This window comes from Dermacentor andersoni, chromosome 1, assembly GCF_023375885.2.
Source record: "Dermacentor andersoni chromosome 1, qqDerAnde1_hic_scaffold, whole genome shotgun sequence".
Lineage (NCBI taxonomy): Eukaryota > Metazoa > Arthropoda > Arachnida > Ixodida > Ixodidae > Dermacentor > Dermacentor andersoni.
The window spans coordinates 295,236,251-295,251,534 of record NC_092814.1 but is presented as its reverse complement, the minus strand read 5'-3'; the positions used below and the strand labels follow the sequence as shown (position 1 = coordinate 295,251,534).

Genomic DNA, 15,284 nt, shown 5'->3' with positions numbered 1-15,284 from the left:
CAATTCGATGGGCGCGAAATGCTAAAATACACCATGTACTGTGCAGTGGGTGCGCGTTAAAGAAGCCCAGGTGGTCAAAATTAATCCAGAGTCCCCCACTATGACATGCCTCATAATGAGATTGTGGTTTTTTGCAACGTAAAACTCCAGAATTTAATTTAATTTTTTTAATATGCAGTATTAGATTCTGTATTCGGAGCACATATTTTTTCCAATATTTGTACTTAATTTGGTTTTAGAACTCCACCATTCAAACACCTCTAATATTTTCTCTTGTCAAGAACTACTTGCTACCAATGTCACCTAGAGGAAGTAGCTTAACCCTTTAAGGCACTGTGTGCACAATTGTGTGTGACAAGATTAGTGCATAAGCAGCAAAAGCATAGATGAAAGCAATGATGTATAAAATGTGTCGTATGCGTCCTGAGACACCTCTGATTGGAGTTGTGCTGCAAGTTTGAATAATGTGCGCAAAGTGTTTTAGTAGAATGAATGGGAAGGCAGACAGCTGGGTGTACTTGCTCGATGCGAGTATGTCATTGTATGTAGCTGGTTCACTTCTTTCATTGTTTTTCACACTGTGTTGCAGCAGGCATAATTTTCAAGTAGCTCGATAGGTACGTTTCAAGCCTGCTAGACATGAAATAGTTGATATTCTCATATCTGATGTTCCTGCCACGAGTTTTTGCATGGAGTCCACATTTTGTAAACAGGACAAAACTCGCTAAAGAAATGACAATTCTTAATCTATTCTGCAGCTTTTTACGATTCTGAAAATGTGAGAAATGTGGTGAAAGTAAAATTTTAATCAACAGAAATAATCAGCCCTTGAAAGGGTGTGGATCAGAGTTTTCATGTAGTGTTGTCTTAATTGCAGATATTATAGCCAGTGGAATTTAGCACATTTGGTCAATTTATTTTGGAGTGGCATTTTATGATTACTTGCATATTTTTCTTTGTGCGTCTTTTTTTTTGTGCGCAATTTTTGTGCATCATTTTCTTTGGTCCACACATATTGCATTTGTCATCCCATCTTACCCTGAATGTTTTTTGTGAAGGCAATCACTTGCAATATTTCCTAGTGTTGGAATATGCGACTACAGTAGAACCTCGTTGATACAATCCCATTACGTACCCGACACCAACATTCTTGATTGGGAACGCAAAAGATGACCCAATAGAGTTACACTTATTTTTACCAGTTCATGTTCCTTGAGAGCACGTTGTTTCTGTGTAAATGTTCAGTACATCGCCAAACTGCGATCGTATGATACGTTTTCCGGCCACTAGGTCCCATGCAGACAAGAAAATGTGTGAGGCACGTGCGATCAAGAGCAGTATATAGCAGCTCACAGCGGCAGCTTCACTACTATTCTCGCCCACCGGTCTTACATGAAAACACTGGCACACACTCGATTTCTTATTTCTGTACCAGCAAATCGCCTCCGGGGCCGTTGCATACCGCATTCACGGCTATCACCACCAACTCTATTGCGATAAGCATCTTCACCTATCTGTTTCACAGTGCGTGGTGCTGTTGGAAGCGTACTGCATGCTTTTAATAGGCCGTAACCCAAATGCTCCGCTGTTCCCTGCTGGAGACTGCATCGCCGCTATATGCTAAGTAAAACAAAAAAAAAGGCACAAGCCAAGCGCTGTTGAAAACAGTAGCCACCCGCCTGTCTCGCGCAAAAATGCCGGCGTGCACTGTTTCTTATTCTGGTATCAGCAATTCTCCTCTCTGGTTGTTGCACGCCATATTCATTACTATCGCTGCCAAGCTTATTGTGACAAGTATCTTCACCTATCTGTTTTACAACGCATGGGGCGTCTGGCCATTGGTAGCATACTGTATGCTCTTAGCAGGCAATAATCCAAATGCACGGCTGTTCCCTGCTGCGGGCAGCGCGATGCGAGCGTCGTGTTTTGCTTCGGCAACTTCCGGCATCACCCACCAGCTCGATTTCATTTTGGTTTCCCATTACCCTTTTTAAAGGGACCTTGAAACGATTTCGATTTTGTACAAACATACGGAGTCGTTAGAGCAGGTCGTTCTGATGATTAATGTTGAATTCCAATGGCGGAGTCGGAGCAGCCGACGGACTCCGCAAGCGAGCACTCGACTCTGGCGCAGAGCAACGTCTCCAGATCCGCGAATAGAACACAACCTGCGCTGCCGGAGCAAGGCGGAAGCGGAAGTTCTATCACCGAGTTACCCAGGATACCTTGCGTGTTGTCATTTTCTTCTGCTGTTTGCTCCCAGCACCGCCGCACCGGTCACTTGTCTCTTCAGCGCCGTTCACCTGTTGTTTTTTTAAAAGTGCGGAATGGATATCTCGCCAAGCGTGCAGCAGCTTTTGCTTCCTCGCGAGTCGTGACCAGTGGCGCCTCCCAGCGGACAAACGTGGTAAAGGAAATACGTCACTCAGAGTTCCGGTCCACTCTGCTGATTTTGGCGGAGCAGCTTTTTCTGCTCCACGGAGTGACTCCCACTCTGAATCCCCTCCGACTCTCTCATTGGAACACCTTACGCCCACCCTCACTCTGCCATTGGAACAAACTTGCTCCGAAACGAGCAGAAAAACTTGCTCCGACTCCGCCATTGGAATTCAACATAAGTGCACATTTCAGTGCTCTACGTGAAGCGTGTAATTTATTATAAGGTTTTAAATATGTACATCGCTACCCATCGCAGCGGCGCCGCTCCCCTGAGTTTTCAGTCGCCTCACCCCAATTGATGTGTGTTGCCCATTTTGCGTCATTTGGACAAGCTTTTCTGATTGGCTACCCAGGTCGTGTCATCGATAACTTTTCCAAATTTATGGTGAACAAATGTTGTTCATAATAGTTAAAATGTTGCTTAATTTGTTTCTCAAAAAGAAAGTAACAGCAAGAGAATACGCAAGGACAATATCGCTACACTCGAGCACTTTCGGCACACAGCAAGTGTCACCTGCTTGTGTTCTTCGTGCTGATGTGAGCTGTGCGGTCAGTGTTCGTCTCAAGCTTTCATTTTGTGAGCACTATGGAACGCCCTTGATACGTTCCAGAGGCACAGGTGATGAATCCATCAAGCTTAATATACTTCACATCACTTGTAAGCTAATAACTGGCATACTTTCAGGGGCATACCCACACTACTAAATACCTCAGATTCGACGACGCATCCTATGAGACTCTAGCAGTGAGTCGCTCCTGCACTTTTCTGGCGCGTTCAGCATCTCCTGTGAATCTGGATAGCATGAGCAAGAGCTAGCTACACTTTAAATAGGTTTACACCCTCAATGTGAAGGGTCCTTAAAGGTGCCAATAGGTATATAACTCCCACCCTCACACCCGTAAAAGGTGAGTTTAGATAGAAAGCATTCTTAAAAAGACCCTAGAACAATTTCGACAATCTTGTATAAACATCCTGAGTCGTTAGGGTAGGTCCTTCTGATTATTAAGTGACACAGTTAAGTGCCCTGGATAATGCGTGTTATTTATTATAAGGTTTTAAAAATGTGCATTGCTACTGATTGCAGTGGTGCCACTCCCCTGAGATTCCCCTTTACAATCTACGTAGCTGGCACATGAAACGTCAGCTGGACGAGCTATCCAATTGGCTACCCAGGTTGCGTGATCAATTACTTTTTCCAACATTATCATGAACAACTGTTGTTCATAATAGTTGGAATGTTGGCTAATTTGTTTCTATAAAGAATAGTAACAGAAAGAGAATATATAGCAGCAATATTTCACTACACTGAAGCATTTCCGGCACACAGTGAGGGTCGTCTTTTTGTGTTACAATGTGGTCTGTGTTGACACAAGCTGCATGGTCAATGTTGGTCTCGAGGTTTCTTTTCGCTAGGACCATGAATCACCCTTGTTGCGTTGTAGGCTGGAAACGTAACGATTGGCTACATGTCAAGCTGTGACATCGTGTCCCTCTGCAAGGGAACAGACGAGCGGAGTGGCCGCAGCAAATCAGGCTGTCTGTATGTGATCGGCATCATGATCTACGCATTTGCGGCTGTAACTTCATGCTGGAGGATTACTACCACAATAGAGAGTTTTAGCATGTCCGGTATTCCTGTAAGCGTAGACAGTCTGGGCATTTTGCCAGATGGGCAGAGGTGCAAACGTGAGCGGCCTGCAGGGTGTAGCTACCTGGTGACAGAGAGCTCAACCAGACAAACACAGAGCTAATATAGCAGTAACCAAGTGTATTCTACTAGATGTTTTACACTTAGTTACAGCAATATTAGCTCTGTGTTTGGATGGTTAAGCTCTCGGCTGCACTGCGCAGGCAGATTAGGCCGCTCATTTTACCCTAAAGCCCCTTCATCACAGTAGTATGGAGGAGGTTTAGTTTACACCTCCACCCATCTGGTGAAATGCCCAGCTCACCTGCAGTTGCCAGAATACCTGATGCACTCGGCGCTGTGACAAACACTCGCAACGCACGCTGTTTGGATAGTTCTCGCGGGGAATTGATGGTCAGGCGGCTAGTGGAGAAGTTGGAGAGGCTTCGCACTTTGGCTCTAAGACAACCGAAAGTAGATGTCACGATGTCACATTGTGACGCAAAGCCAGTGAACGCGGAGCTTAGCCCCATCATACTCGGCGAACGAGTTGAGAAAAAGCATGGCTAGGGAGCAGGGTGATTTGTAATTGTCCATAGCTCTCTTAATATGAGGCACTTCACTTAAATTGTGGCACTAATATTTTACTGTAGCTGTACTCTATGCAGCTGTACTCTATGCAGCAACAGAATTTGTCCAAACCATTTCAGGGACCCTTTAAAGGGACTGGCAAACAATTTTTAAGGAACCAGTTTTTTATGGCGCAACAAAAAAACTCACCCTCGGTAGTGTTTACACCTGCAACAGTTACTTCCAAAGGTGCAGGAATATTTTGTAACCGGAATTCTTCGATCTGAGCAGCCTCAAAAAAAAGGAGTCCTTCCTCCAGCAACTCTGAGAAGTGAGAGCGATGCCAATAGCCCACCTTTCAAATTGTGAAAGTCGTGTATCGTTCTGCTTTCACAGGAGGGAGTGCAGCTGTGGTTAACCCTCTATATTTTGACCTTTTCAACCACTTTTGAATATATATAGCTAGTACAATAAGTTTTCACTGTTGCACAGAGCTCTCTTATATTTGTACCGCATCTTTCCCCAAGTACACGCCTATGTCATGACCCCCAGCATCGTTCTTTGCTTGTCTGCTTGTTACAAACGAACCTGCACATTGTAAATCAGAAAAAGCTTATAATATAAACTGTATTTCAATACTAAAAATGTTAGGCGACCCTAAGCTTTGCTTCGATGTCTCTTAGCGACACTCGCACCTCGGCATTGGTGTTCTTTAGGTTAAGCAAGCGAACATCAGAGGGTGAGGAAGCACTGTGTGCGCCACTTGGCGGGGCATTGCCCGCTAGCAAGCGATGCACAAAGCGAATCTTATGTGCCCTCTCCGGTGCTGATGTCGGAGCATGTAACAAGCGCGTGTGCACCTGTTGCAAGCAGGTGAGTGCTGGGAGTGTAGCAAGCGAGGAGGGAGTGATGTCACATCCACTCTGCTAGGAAAATGTCCAGTCTATGCCAGGCAACTGTTTTCCATTAATTAGCCGGTTAAACATCATGCCACCTTCTTGTGCGTGACGTCATTAGTTACGTCATTACTTCCACTTTCCACTTTAGGTTTTCAGGAATTTCGCCAGTCATGCTCACGTGACGGGTCTCTAAAGTCTGATTTTGTGCTTTGGTGTGTGGTAATCAGCGATTTTTAATTATTCCTGATACTTCACTAACTCAACTTCAGGGTGTCTACCAACCGGGAAAACCGGGAATTCTCGGGGATTTTGAGTAGTCTGGAAAAAGTCGGGGAAAACTCGGGGAATTTGTGCCTCTATCAGGGAAAATTAGCTGTAATTTTATTAAAAGGGTCGAAAGTCGCGGTAATGCTGGCTGGAGTAACAGACAGGAATCGTAATGAATCGTCTTTGGCGCCCTGTTGTCAGTTGGGGGAGTTGCCAGTGTACAGTCACCGACCGACTTTCCGGATTCCCGATAATTTGGATGGCTTTGGATTTGGATGGCTTTGGACCACGTGCCCCGTAGAGCCAATGTATCAGAACGTCTGAAATTTCGGACGCAAGAACTCTTCCCCGTCGGACTTTCCGGACGGTTTGCCGTGACCGCAGGCCCGAAACGGCATTAATCAAAGCCACCACTGCTGCCATTTTGATTTCCTCGCCGCCTCAAACCGGCGCTCTCGCACGCAGATCCGCTGGCAGCCGTAGCCACCACTGCGGCAACGCTAGGCCTAGCTGTTTCGACGTTCGCTATGAAGTTTCTTGCCGTTGGGTGCCGTGTTTTTTATTGAAAGAATTCGCTGCCGTCAGCAATGGCACTGACTCCGCCTTCGCGGTCCTCGCGATTGGCTTAGAAGCTTGGAAAGCACAGTACGTTGCATAGTGCTGGTTCCCGAAAGTCAGCTTCGCCTCCGTACATAAATGTTACTTGGTGAAGCATACGCAGAGTATTGCAGTGAAGCATAACAAGCGTGGGAAGGGGCTATTGCCACGGGACACAGTATGTATTCCTTTATTATACACGCGTGCACCCGGTATTTCCTCTCGCAGCACGAACACCGATATGCCTAATACGCGTACCAAGAGGCCTTGAGAGCGTTTTCGAATGTGGCCCTCAAGGGCAGTAAATGACATGCATTTATTTTTTTCCAACTGGCCGATTATTTGGACGTTTTTGCGGCCCCTAAGGAGCTCGAAAACTCGGACGTGGACTGCGCAACTGACCAAGAAGATGCTTCAAATGGTCCTGGGGTGAACGAGTGGCGGAAGGAGTACAAGAACAGAAAGGACCTACGCATTGAGGAATGAACGGGAAAGGAAGCGTGCTGCCGCCGTTTTGAAGGAGCTTGAGCTCAAAAAAACAAAGTGTTCGCTGATGCCTAGATGCAAGTGTCCCTCATCCAAATCGAAATAAACTCTTTAAAGCAGTGAAACACAAGACAGGTGTTGTGTGCCGACTGAGAGTATGTCAGGACAGTTGAGGTTGGCTTACGAGCTGTTGAGAACCTCAACTGTCACAAAGTTCGGGCCTCATACCACTGAGCTTGCTATGAGTTGATTGAAATAGCTCATATTCGAAAATATTTGCTGTTGTATGCATTTCCTTTTTTATTCGTACTTGAGAATGTCCGACTCGATTTGCAATTTTTTTCAAAGACATCTTATTTTCTGTGCATTTTACTAACTCCTCCCTTCTATTCTCTTTCTGAATAACTTGAACACTACTCCTTAGTATTCAAATTCTATTAAGTCGTTTGTATTAAATTTTTTTCATATGCTTACTAGAGAGTGACAGCATCGGGCGATATGTAATACTCAAACACGGCAAAGACCCTTCCTTAGTTAACAGTTACAGACCCATTGCACTCACTAGCTGCTTACTTAAGGTATTTGAAAAAATGATGAACCGTCACCTTGTCTTCTTTTTGGAGTATAATGGGATATTGGACCTTCGCCAATCTGGCTTCCGAAGAGCGAGGTCTACAACTGATAATATTGTTCTCCTTGAATAATAAATACGTGATGCATTTGTACACAGCCAATACTGTCTATCTGTATTCTTTGATCTGGAGAAGGCATATGATACTGCCTTGCGATACGGTATTCTGCAAGACCTGTCGTCCTATGGAATTTGTGGTAGTATGCTGAACATTTTGAAAATTACTTATCTTAGAGAAAGTTCTGCGTAAGAATTGGCAATGTACTGTCACGCACTTTTATTCAAGAAAACGGCGTAGCACAGGGAGGAGTGCTAAGTGTCACACTTTTTATAATCAAAATGAACTCTCTCCGCTCTGTTATACCATCCATGGTGTCTTATTCTGTCTGTGTGGACGACATCCAAATCAGCTTTAAATCTTGCAACCTGTCCATATGTGAACGCCAGATACATTTGAGTGTTAATCGGCTCACAAAATGGGCAGACGAAAACGGGGTTAGATTCAGTGCAGAAAAGACTTCCTGTGTGTTGTTTTCTAGACGATGAGAGGTATGTCCTGACCCTTGCATTATGATGCATTGAAGAAGCCTGGTAAATAGAAAAGAACAAAAATTTCTGGGTGTAATATTCGATAGTAAGCTAACCTTCATGCAGCATATAAATCAGTTGAAGCTGAAATGTCTTAAAACTATGAACATTTTAAAGATTTTATCTTGCCAGCCGTGGGGAACAGATAGGTATTGCCTCCTGTCTCTTCTTAAAAGCCTTGTGTTGTCACGCATAGACTATGGATGTATTGTTTACCAGTCGACTTCAAAGACAACACTTAAGGTACTCGATCCTGTCTATCACTTAGGTATCCGCCTAGCACTTGGTGCCTTTCGTACGAGCCCTGTCCAAAGTCTCTATGCAGAGTCGGATCAGTGGCCACTGGATTATCAGCGTACATATCGCAGAGTCGCCTATGCAATAAGAACCATGTCGCTAAAACAACATCCATGCAAAGCACTCATAAGTGATCAGTCCACAAATCAGTTGTATTTAAACAGGCCTTCAGACGCCCCGCCATTCCCGTTAGCAGTAAAATCTGTTGCGGAAAAACTCTGAGTAGTTTTCACAGATCTGCATGAAAGCGACTACGTTGAACCCATCCCACGTTGGGAGCAATGTACAGTCACCTGTGACTTGTCCTTTACAGAACTTAACAAAAATAGTTGTCCAAATGCCAGCATCTAGCAACATTTTTTGGCCCTTGAAGACAAGTATAGATCTATGGCATTTTTCACTGATGCTTCAAAGTCTGCAACTTCGGTATCATGTGCAGCCCATGGCCCAAACTTCTCCAACTCTAAAACCTTGCGTAACCATAGCAGCATCTTTGCAGCAGAAGCGTACGGTATTCTGATAACTGTTGAGTACATAGTACAGCACAAAATATAAAAGTCTATAATATACACAGATTCTTTAAGCGTTGTCACAGCCCTGTCCTGTGGCAAAGCAAGCCAAAACCCTGTATTAAACATGCTCCTTGAACACATTCACGTAGCTTATAAACAAAACCTTGCACTTGTTGTATGCTGAATGCCAGGCCACTCTGGGATCGCAGGCAATGAAATGGCGGACAAAAATGCTGGACGAGTGGCTCATCGGGATACAGTTGATGTAAGCTGGATACCTGGTGTGGGCATGAAACCTGTGGTATGAAAGGCGCTCCGTTATCATTGGCAAGCTTAATGGGACAAGGAAGTTGAAAATAAGCTGCACCTGCTTAAACCGCAGTTAACGAAATCTTTTCCACTGAAGCTTGATAGATACACCAAAGTCACCCTGGCACAACTCAGAATAGGACACACTTACGGCGCACACAAATACCTTTTGACTGCAACTGACCCACCAACGTGCACACGCTGTGGTGAGAACTTAACCGTCCTACATGTCCTCATCCAATGTCCTGAACTTCACCGAGAGCGAGTGGCTCACTTAGGGAACTTTACTCACATCATATACCCTCCCCATCCCTCCATGTTCTTATCAGACGATGCATTTTTTAACTTTAGAAGAGTGCTTAATTATCTTGCAGAAGTTAACTTTCTAGACATCATCTCATATCATCCTAACCATCAGATTGTGCCTCACAGGTGAGATATGGTCTGATGCACAAAAGTATGTCTGAGCTCTCGCACTTCTTGCGTAAGCAACAATTGTACAGCAAGGGACTTGGACAATCCACAATAATTTAACATGTGCGCCTGTAACCAATGCATGTAAGGCCCTATATTTATCTTAGTAATTATTGTATAATTCATGCACTAGTATTTATAGTTCTATCTTACGTGTAGGCCTCTATACAGCCTTTATTTTAAGTCATAGCCCTAAACTCACAATTTTACTAAACCAAAACACATGTCCTGGTGCACTTTGGCATTAGCTGCCCTTGCACCAATAAACTTCGATCGTCAATCAATCAATCAGCTCGTCTTGACATAAAACATAGTTCTGCATCAGTCAGGGAATTTCGCAAAGGCACTCAGGGAAAACCTGGAAAACTCAGGGAATTTGGAAATGTCAACTTAATAGACACCCTGACCTTGTAGCTAAACTTGTGTTCTGATAGCATATCTATATTGAAACCCAGGAATGTTATACTGTACTTTTTTCTTTTTTTTTTCCCTGATTTATTTAGAATTTCATCCCCAGTCGTCTCGGAAGGTGAATCGGAAGAGCTGCGCAAGAAATTAGTCACTCAATGCTCATGCCATTAATAATAATAAAAAAAAAGACAGGAACCATGTACACTTCTAGAAGGTCATGAGAGAGGTCACTTATGCATCATGTTTCTGCTGCCTGGAGTGCCAAAGGTCATTTTTCATGACTTTTCGTGAAGAACCAAAAGTATATATCCACATTTAATGAGCGAAACAGGGCTCATTTTAGTCAATACGATAGGCTATCTTTCCATCAGCAGGATTATCTTGGTTCACGTCCTGAGCAGTTGTCTGTCTCTTTAAATATTGCACAATAAGAAAACAGCTAAACACCGAAGCCCCACCAGCTCGACGAGCATCGGCACCTCGTGCACAACAATTCGCATTATGTAGATGTCAAATCCAGTTGAGTCTGTCAAATTTTTTGTTAATTTGGATCGTGTGTTTTCTTTGTTAGTACGTTTTCTTCTCAGGATTATTTTTTTTTTAGAACATGTGAACGAGGTTCTACTGTATGTTTATATGCGATTACACGGTGTGGTAGGCATGGCTGCTTGACTCATAGTGCCAAAGCACCATTTGCTGGCTTAATAATCAAGAACCAACTAGTGGTCATTACGCAACCCTTCATTACATAAACTTGCCCTGCTCAAATGTCATGCTACCTTTTTTTTTACGTTTTCTTATTTTGCTTTGTTGTCTGGGAAGTCTGTATGTCAGTCATTGACTGGCTACAAGTGTTTGACTGTCTTGCTTTTTTTTCGTTCTTGCAGCATTCAGCGTGGGGAAGGGTGTTCTGGCAGGAGCATCGGCCTTTGGGCTGGGAGCCCTCTGCTACTATGGGCTCGGCATGTCGAGTGAAGCAGGAGCCTTTGAAAGATCCATGTGAGTATTTGTTGGAATGAATCTCCATACAGCTGACTTGGTCTTGCTGTATATGCATGGAAGGTGCGTGGCAGAGAAGAAAGGCAACGTGAGAAACTAGCTTGGACCTTTCCATTGCGTCGCATGTGCTCAATGCCCTCTCCAATGGCCTAGGCATCACCACACTGTCATTTTGACAGCTGTACTTATCCGTAATTCCTCACAAAACCATTGCAGAAACTGCAGCGCTTACTTGCACATTAGTAGAAATTAACATGTAAGTCCTGATGGGAGGTAGGTAGAATGGTAGAGAGGAGGAGGTAGAGGAGGCATAGAATGGGTAGAACCGACACAGTCTCGAAACAAGGGAACAACAGCCTAGCCACTCTTCACTCCAGTTCCAGTACGGGGGGAGCTTACGATAGGGAAAAGATGACGTGGAAAGGCAAGGAAATGCACAACAGCGGTTGTGGACAAACTGATGGTACGGTATGATATGTTTCTGCTATTCCTGTAAAATAAACGACATGCAAATTTGTCCAGCGGGCAACTGACGCAGGGCATGCAGATGCAAAGCCACATTAAAACATAGTAGAATCTAAGCCACACTACGGAAGCGGTTGCACGTCGAATCAACACTTCTATACCCGCTGCGGTAGCTCTGCGGTTATGGCATTGCTCGAGGTCATCAAAATTGATTCGGAGTCTGCCACTACGATGTGCTTCATAATCCAATCGTGGTTTTGGCACGTACAGCCACATAATTCAGTCGGTTTAATGCTTCTGCCACGATGCAATGTGCCACGTGAGGCAATGATAATGCTCGACCCTCTCGGAGATTATAAACATTAGCGCACAACAACGCCTCAAGCAAACACGTCTCCCTTTGCATTCTGTGTGCTATGCAGACAAACAGCAGTAAGGCATGCAAGGTAAAACTGATCACTCTCGTATTGGTCTAAATGATGAAGAAATTAAACATTCGCTGTCAAGATCACTGCCAATTATCAACAGTCAAAGCAAACAGCACAGAAAGCTTCGCCTGCATCAATTCCCACACTGTGGGGATCTGCATTTTTTTTTTTTTTTTAAGCCTTTTCTAGATTTGCATAGATGTGAAATTTTAATTTTGTCTGTGCACTTCTCATCTGATATTGTGCTAAAGTACTGAAACAAAATTAAATGTTGAGCTACATGGGTTGTTTGGTTGTTTTTGTATATACCATTTTTAACACACTGATGACATAAACATAGTTTAGGACATAAGTGAGTTTGAGAGGCCGTAGTTGCAGTATACTTAAAGGACACTAAAGGCAAACATTGAGTGCCTCTAAAATTTGATCGCCTTTCTAGAAATCTTGGATATTAGCTTTATGCCATTGTTGCTGCGTAGCTGCCACATAGTTGCAAAGAAAATAACTACTGAACAGGCCATGCAATTCTTTTCTTTCAGCACTGTCTCTGTATTGACCCCATGCAAGGAGAATCATTCTGGCAGTCTTGAAAACAATGCATTTACTCACGAAGCCAAAATGGGAGAAGGGTGAAGATTCTGTGACACTTTTGCTCTTTTTGCTCAGAGATGTGTGACAAAAGTAGGTTACTGTCTGGGTGATCTTGAACAAGAAGCCTATTTGTGTTCCAAAACTTAATCTGTTTGTTCCCTTTCTTTTGCATTGCTTCCATTTTTCTCTGCCATGAGGCCTGAACTTTTGTTGAACCCAGGGCAAATAGTTGCAATTGTGAGACCTCGCACCCTCAGTGGTCATTTCTCCTTCACATGGGGTCTCTATTGTCACATTTGTTTCAGTTAAGAAATTTGTTGTTGAGTGTTGCATGAAAAAAACATTGCAGGGTATGGCCAGAGTATGTGCGGCAGAGGGTGCGCGATACCTACACCTACTTTGGAGGAAGCATTGTCATCACAGCAGCTTCTGCATTGGCTGTGAGCCGGAACGCTGCCATGATGAACCTGATGATGCGCAGCTCGTGGCTGGTGAGTTTGATGAGTGAGACATAGCACCACTTTCACTCTGTTGCAGAATGATAATTTTCTGGGATATTGCTGTTGTAAAGCATGTGCTGATAGGCTTAACTAGCACAGACAGGCATGTGACAAAAGTATTTTGTGGGCAGGCATACTTTTTGGCCTTATTTTCATATATATATATATATATATATATATATATATATATATATATATATATTGAGTGCCTTTCAGTGTGAAAAGCAGAAATACCATGACATCAAGAGCTTTTGTTTGATGCAGCGACACACTGGACTAGACGTTACGCCATATGAAATTATTGCTGGAAGTATTCGTTGTAGGCACACTCGTAAACACCCTTAGTACAAGCTTGGCATAATTTACATTTTTCATTGCTAAACTTTACTTCCTCATCCAGGAGTGCTGGTGCACGTTTTTCATGATTGAATGGCAGTAAGAAGCTTCTATGAAGTGTAGGCACGCATTCTGGTTCAGCTAATACGACATGCTTATTGTGTTTGTGTGAATATCATGGTAGGGTAACTTTTACATTTAGGGGACTCTTAAATGAAAACATCACATAAGGATTACAATGTGACCTGTTGCTGTGCACAGCAACCACACAGCCAAGGATTTGAACAAAATGCACTGACAGTTGTAAAATGAATGCCTCTGAGCTGGTAATTCCATCCCTTCTCCTTAACTCTTACCCATCCATAAACAGCACGACCAAAGCACTCGGCTCCCCTTGCCATATGCATTGTGCTGACTATGTTGCATCATGTTGCACTGTCTGGTGGTGTGTGTCTAGGCATGGCTTTCTTCTCCTTTTGTGTTGTAATTCATATTGATCACCAAAGTTTTTGCCTCCTTGCAATGACGCAGGCCATAGGGGCAAGCTTTGCAGCCATGATTGGCACAGGCATGGTGGCCCGCTCGCTGCCCTACAGAGAAGGACTGGGGGCAAAACAGGCTGCCTGGGCCTTGCACTGTGGCGTCATGGGTGCCCTCGTGGCCCCCCTCTGCCTCTTGGGCGGGCCTATAATGATGAGAGCCGCATGTTACACTGCTGGCGTGGTGTCAGGCCTGTCCACGGTGGCTGCCTGTGCCCCGAGTGAGAAATTCCTCAACATGGGTGGGCCCCTTGCCATCGGACTGGGATTTGTTTTCGCCTCCTCTCTTGGTGCGTGCCTTTCTCTTGCTTCTTGGCATGTGTCTCTGGTCCCAGGATATGCATATAAGTAGACAGTGGAATTCACAGCGACCATTCTTGGGAGCTGTTTAGTTTCTTTAGCAAAAGACTGAAATATAACTGTCTTTATGTGTAATGTCATTTGTGGAATACTGGAACATTAGAGTCATAGACATGAGCAGCAGCCCTGGCAATGACCTCTTCTGATGCTTAGGCATATAGCTTAATTCTTGTCCTTGAGCTGGATTATTCGAAGATGTGAACATTACTAACATGTGAAATCAAAAAACATATTCAACTAACTAATCGTAAATTTACTGATTAACATCTTAACAAATTATTTTATGTCACATATTGCAATTAACGAATTGTAGCCTGTGGATTTGCAAGGCGCATTCAGTTAAAATGAATCTCCAGGATGGCACCAGCTTCGAGATGTTACAGTGCAGTCCACTTATAACGATATTGAGAAAGACAAAAAATATGATCGTTATAACCAATGATCGCTACACTGGACTGCAGTTATTAAAAAAAAAATTTTTTTTTAACGCGGTATATACCTTTGCAGCTCCGAACTCGAATTCGCTACTTGCGCTAAAGAATAGATGATGTAGAAAGTAGGCCGTGAAATGGATGGATAGATGGATGGATGCAAAACTTTAGTAAGGTCCTGAGGTACGCGACTCAACGCGTACCTCAGGCCGTGAAAAACGAACTTTATTTCTAGCGCCAATAACCGTGTCAAGGGTTAGGCGCGTCGAAATAGTCCGAAATCTGCACTTGCTTTTGCGGCAGCTTCAGCTTCACAACCGTGGTATGCATGGATTCCAGCTGCTGCGCGAACACTGGCGGCAATCCTTTAGCATGCATAAAATCAATTAAGGAGTCGATCGACGACAGTGCACTTTGCATGGACATCGAGGTTGGGGTCAAGGAGCCACTGTCAATCTCATTGTCACTGTCGCTGCTGCCGTCGCCACCGTCGCACAACTTTGCCGTTTGTCGTGACAGCACATCTT

The 15,284-nt window shown here is 44.0% G+C and overlaps 1 protein-coding gene across 2 annotated transcripts in view; it reads left to right on the top strand.

Moving 5' to 3' along the window:
- The window catches only part of LOC126548591 (growth hormone-inducible transmembrane protein-like), a 38,580-nt gene that overhangs the window by 11,879 nt on the left and 11,417 nt on the right, over positions 1 to 15,284 (top strand). For both annotated transcript variants that reach the window (XM_050196847.3, XM_050196846.3), the window contains exons 3-5: positions 10,996 to 11,107; positions 12,941 to 13,082; positions 13,959 to 14,256. In XM_050196847.3, the coding sequence (XP_050052804.1) occupies positions 10,996 to 11,107; positions 12,941 to 13,082; positions 13,959 to 14,256 (552 nt within the window). The remainder of the gene's footprint in view (positions 1 to 10,995; positions 11,108 to 12,940; positions 13,083 to 13,958; positions 14,257 to 15,284) is intronic.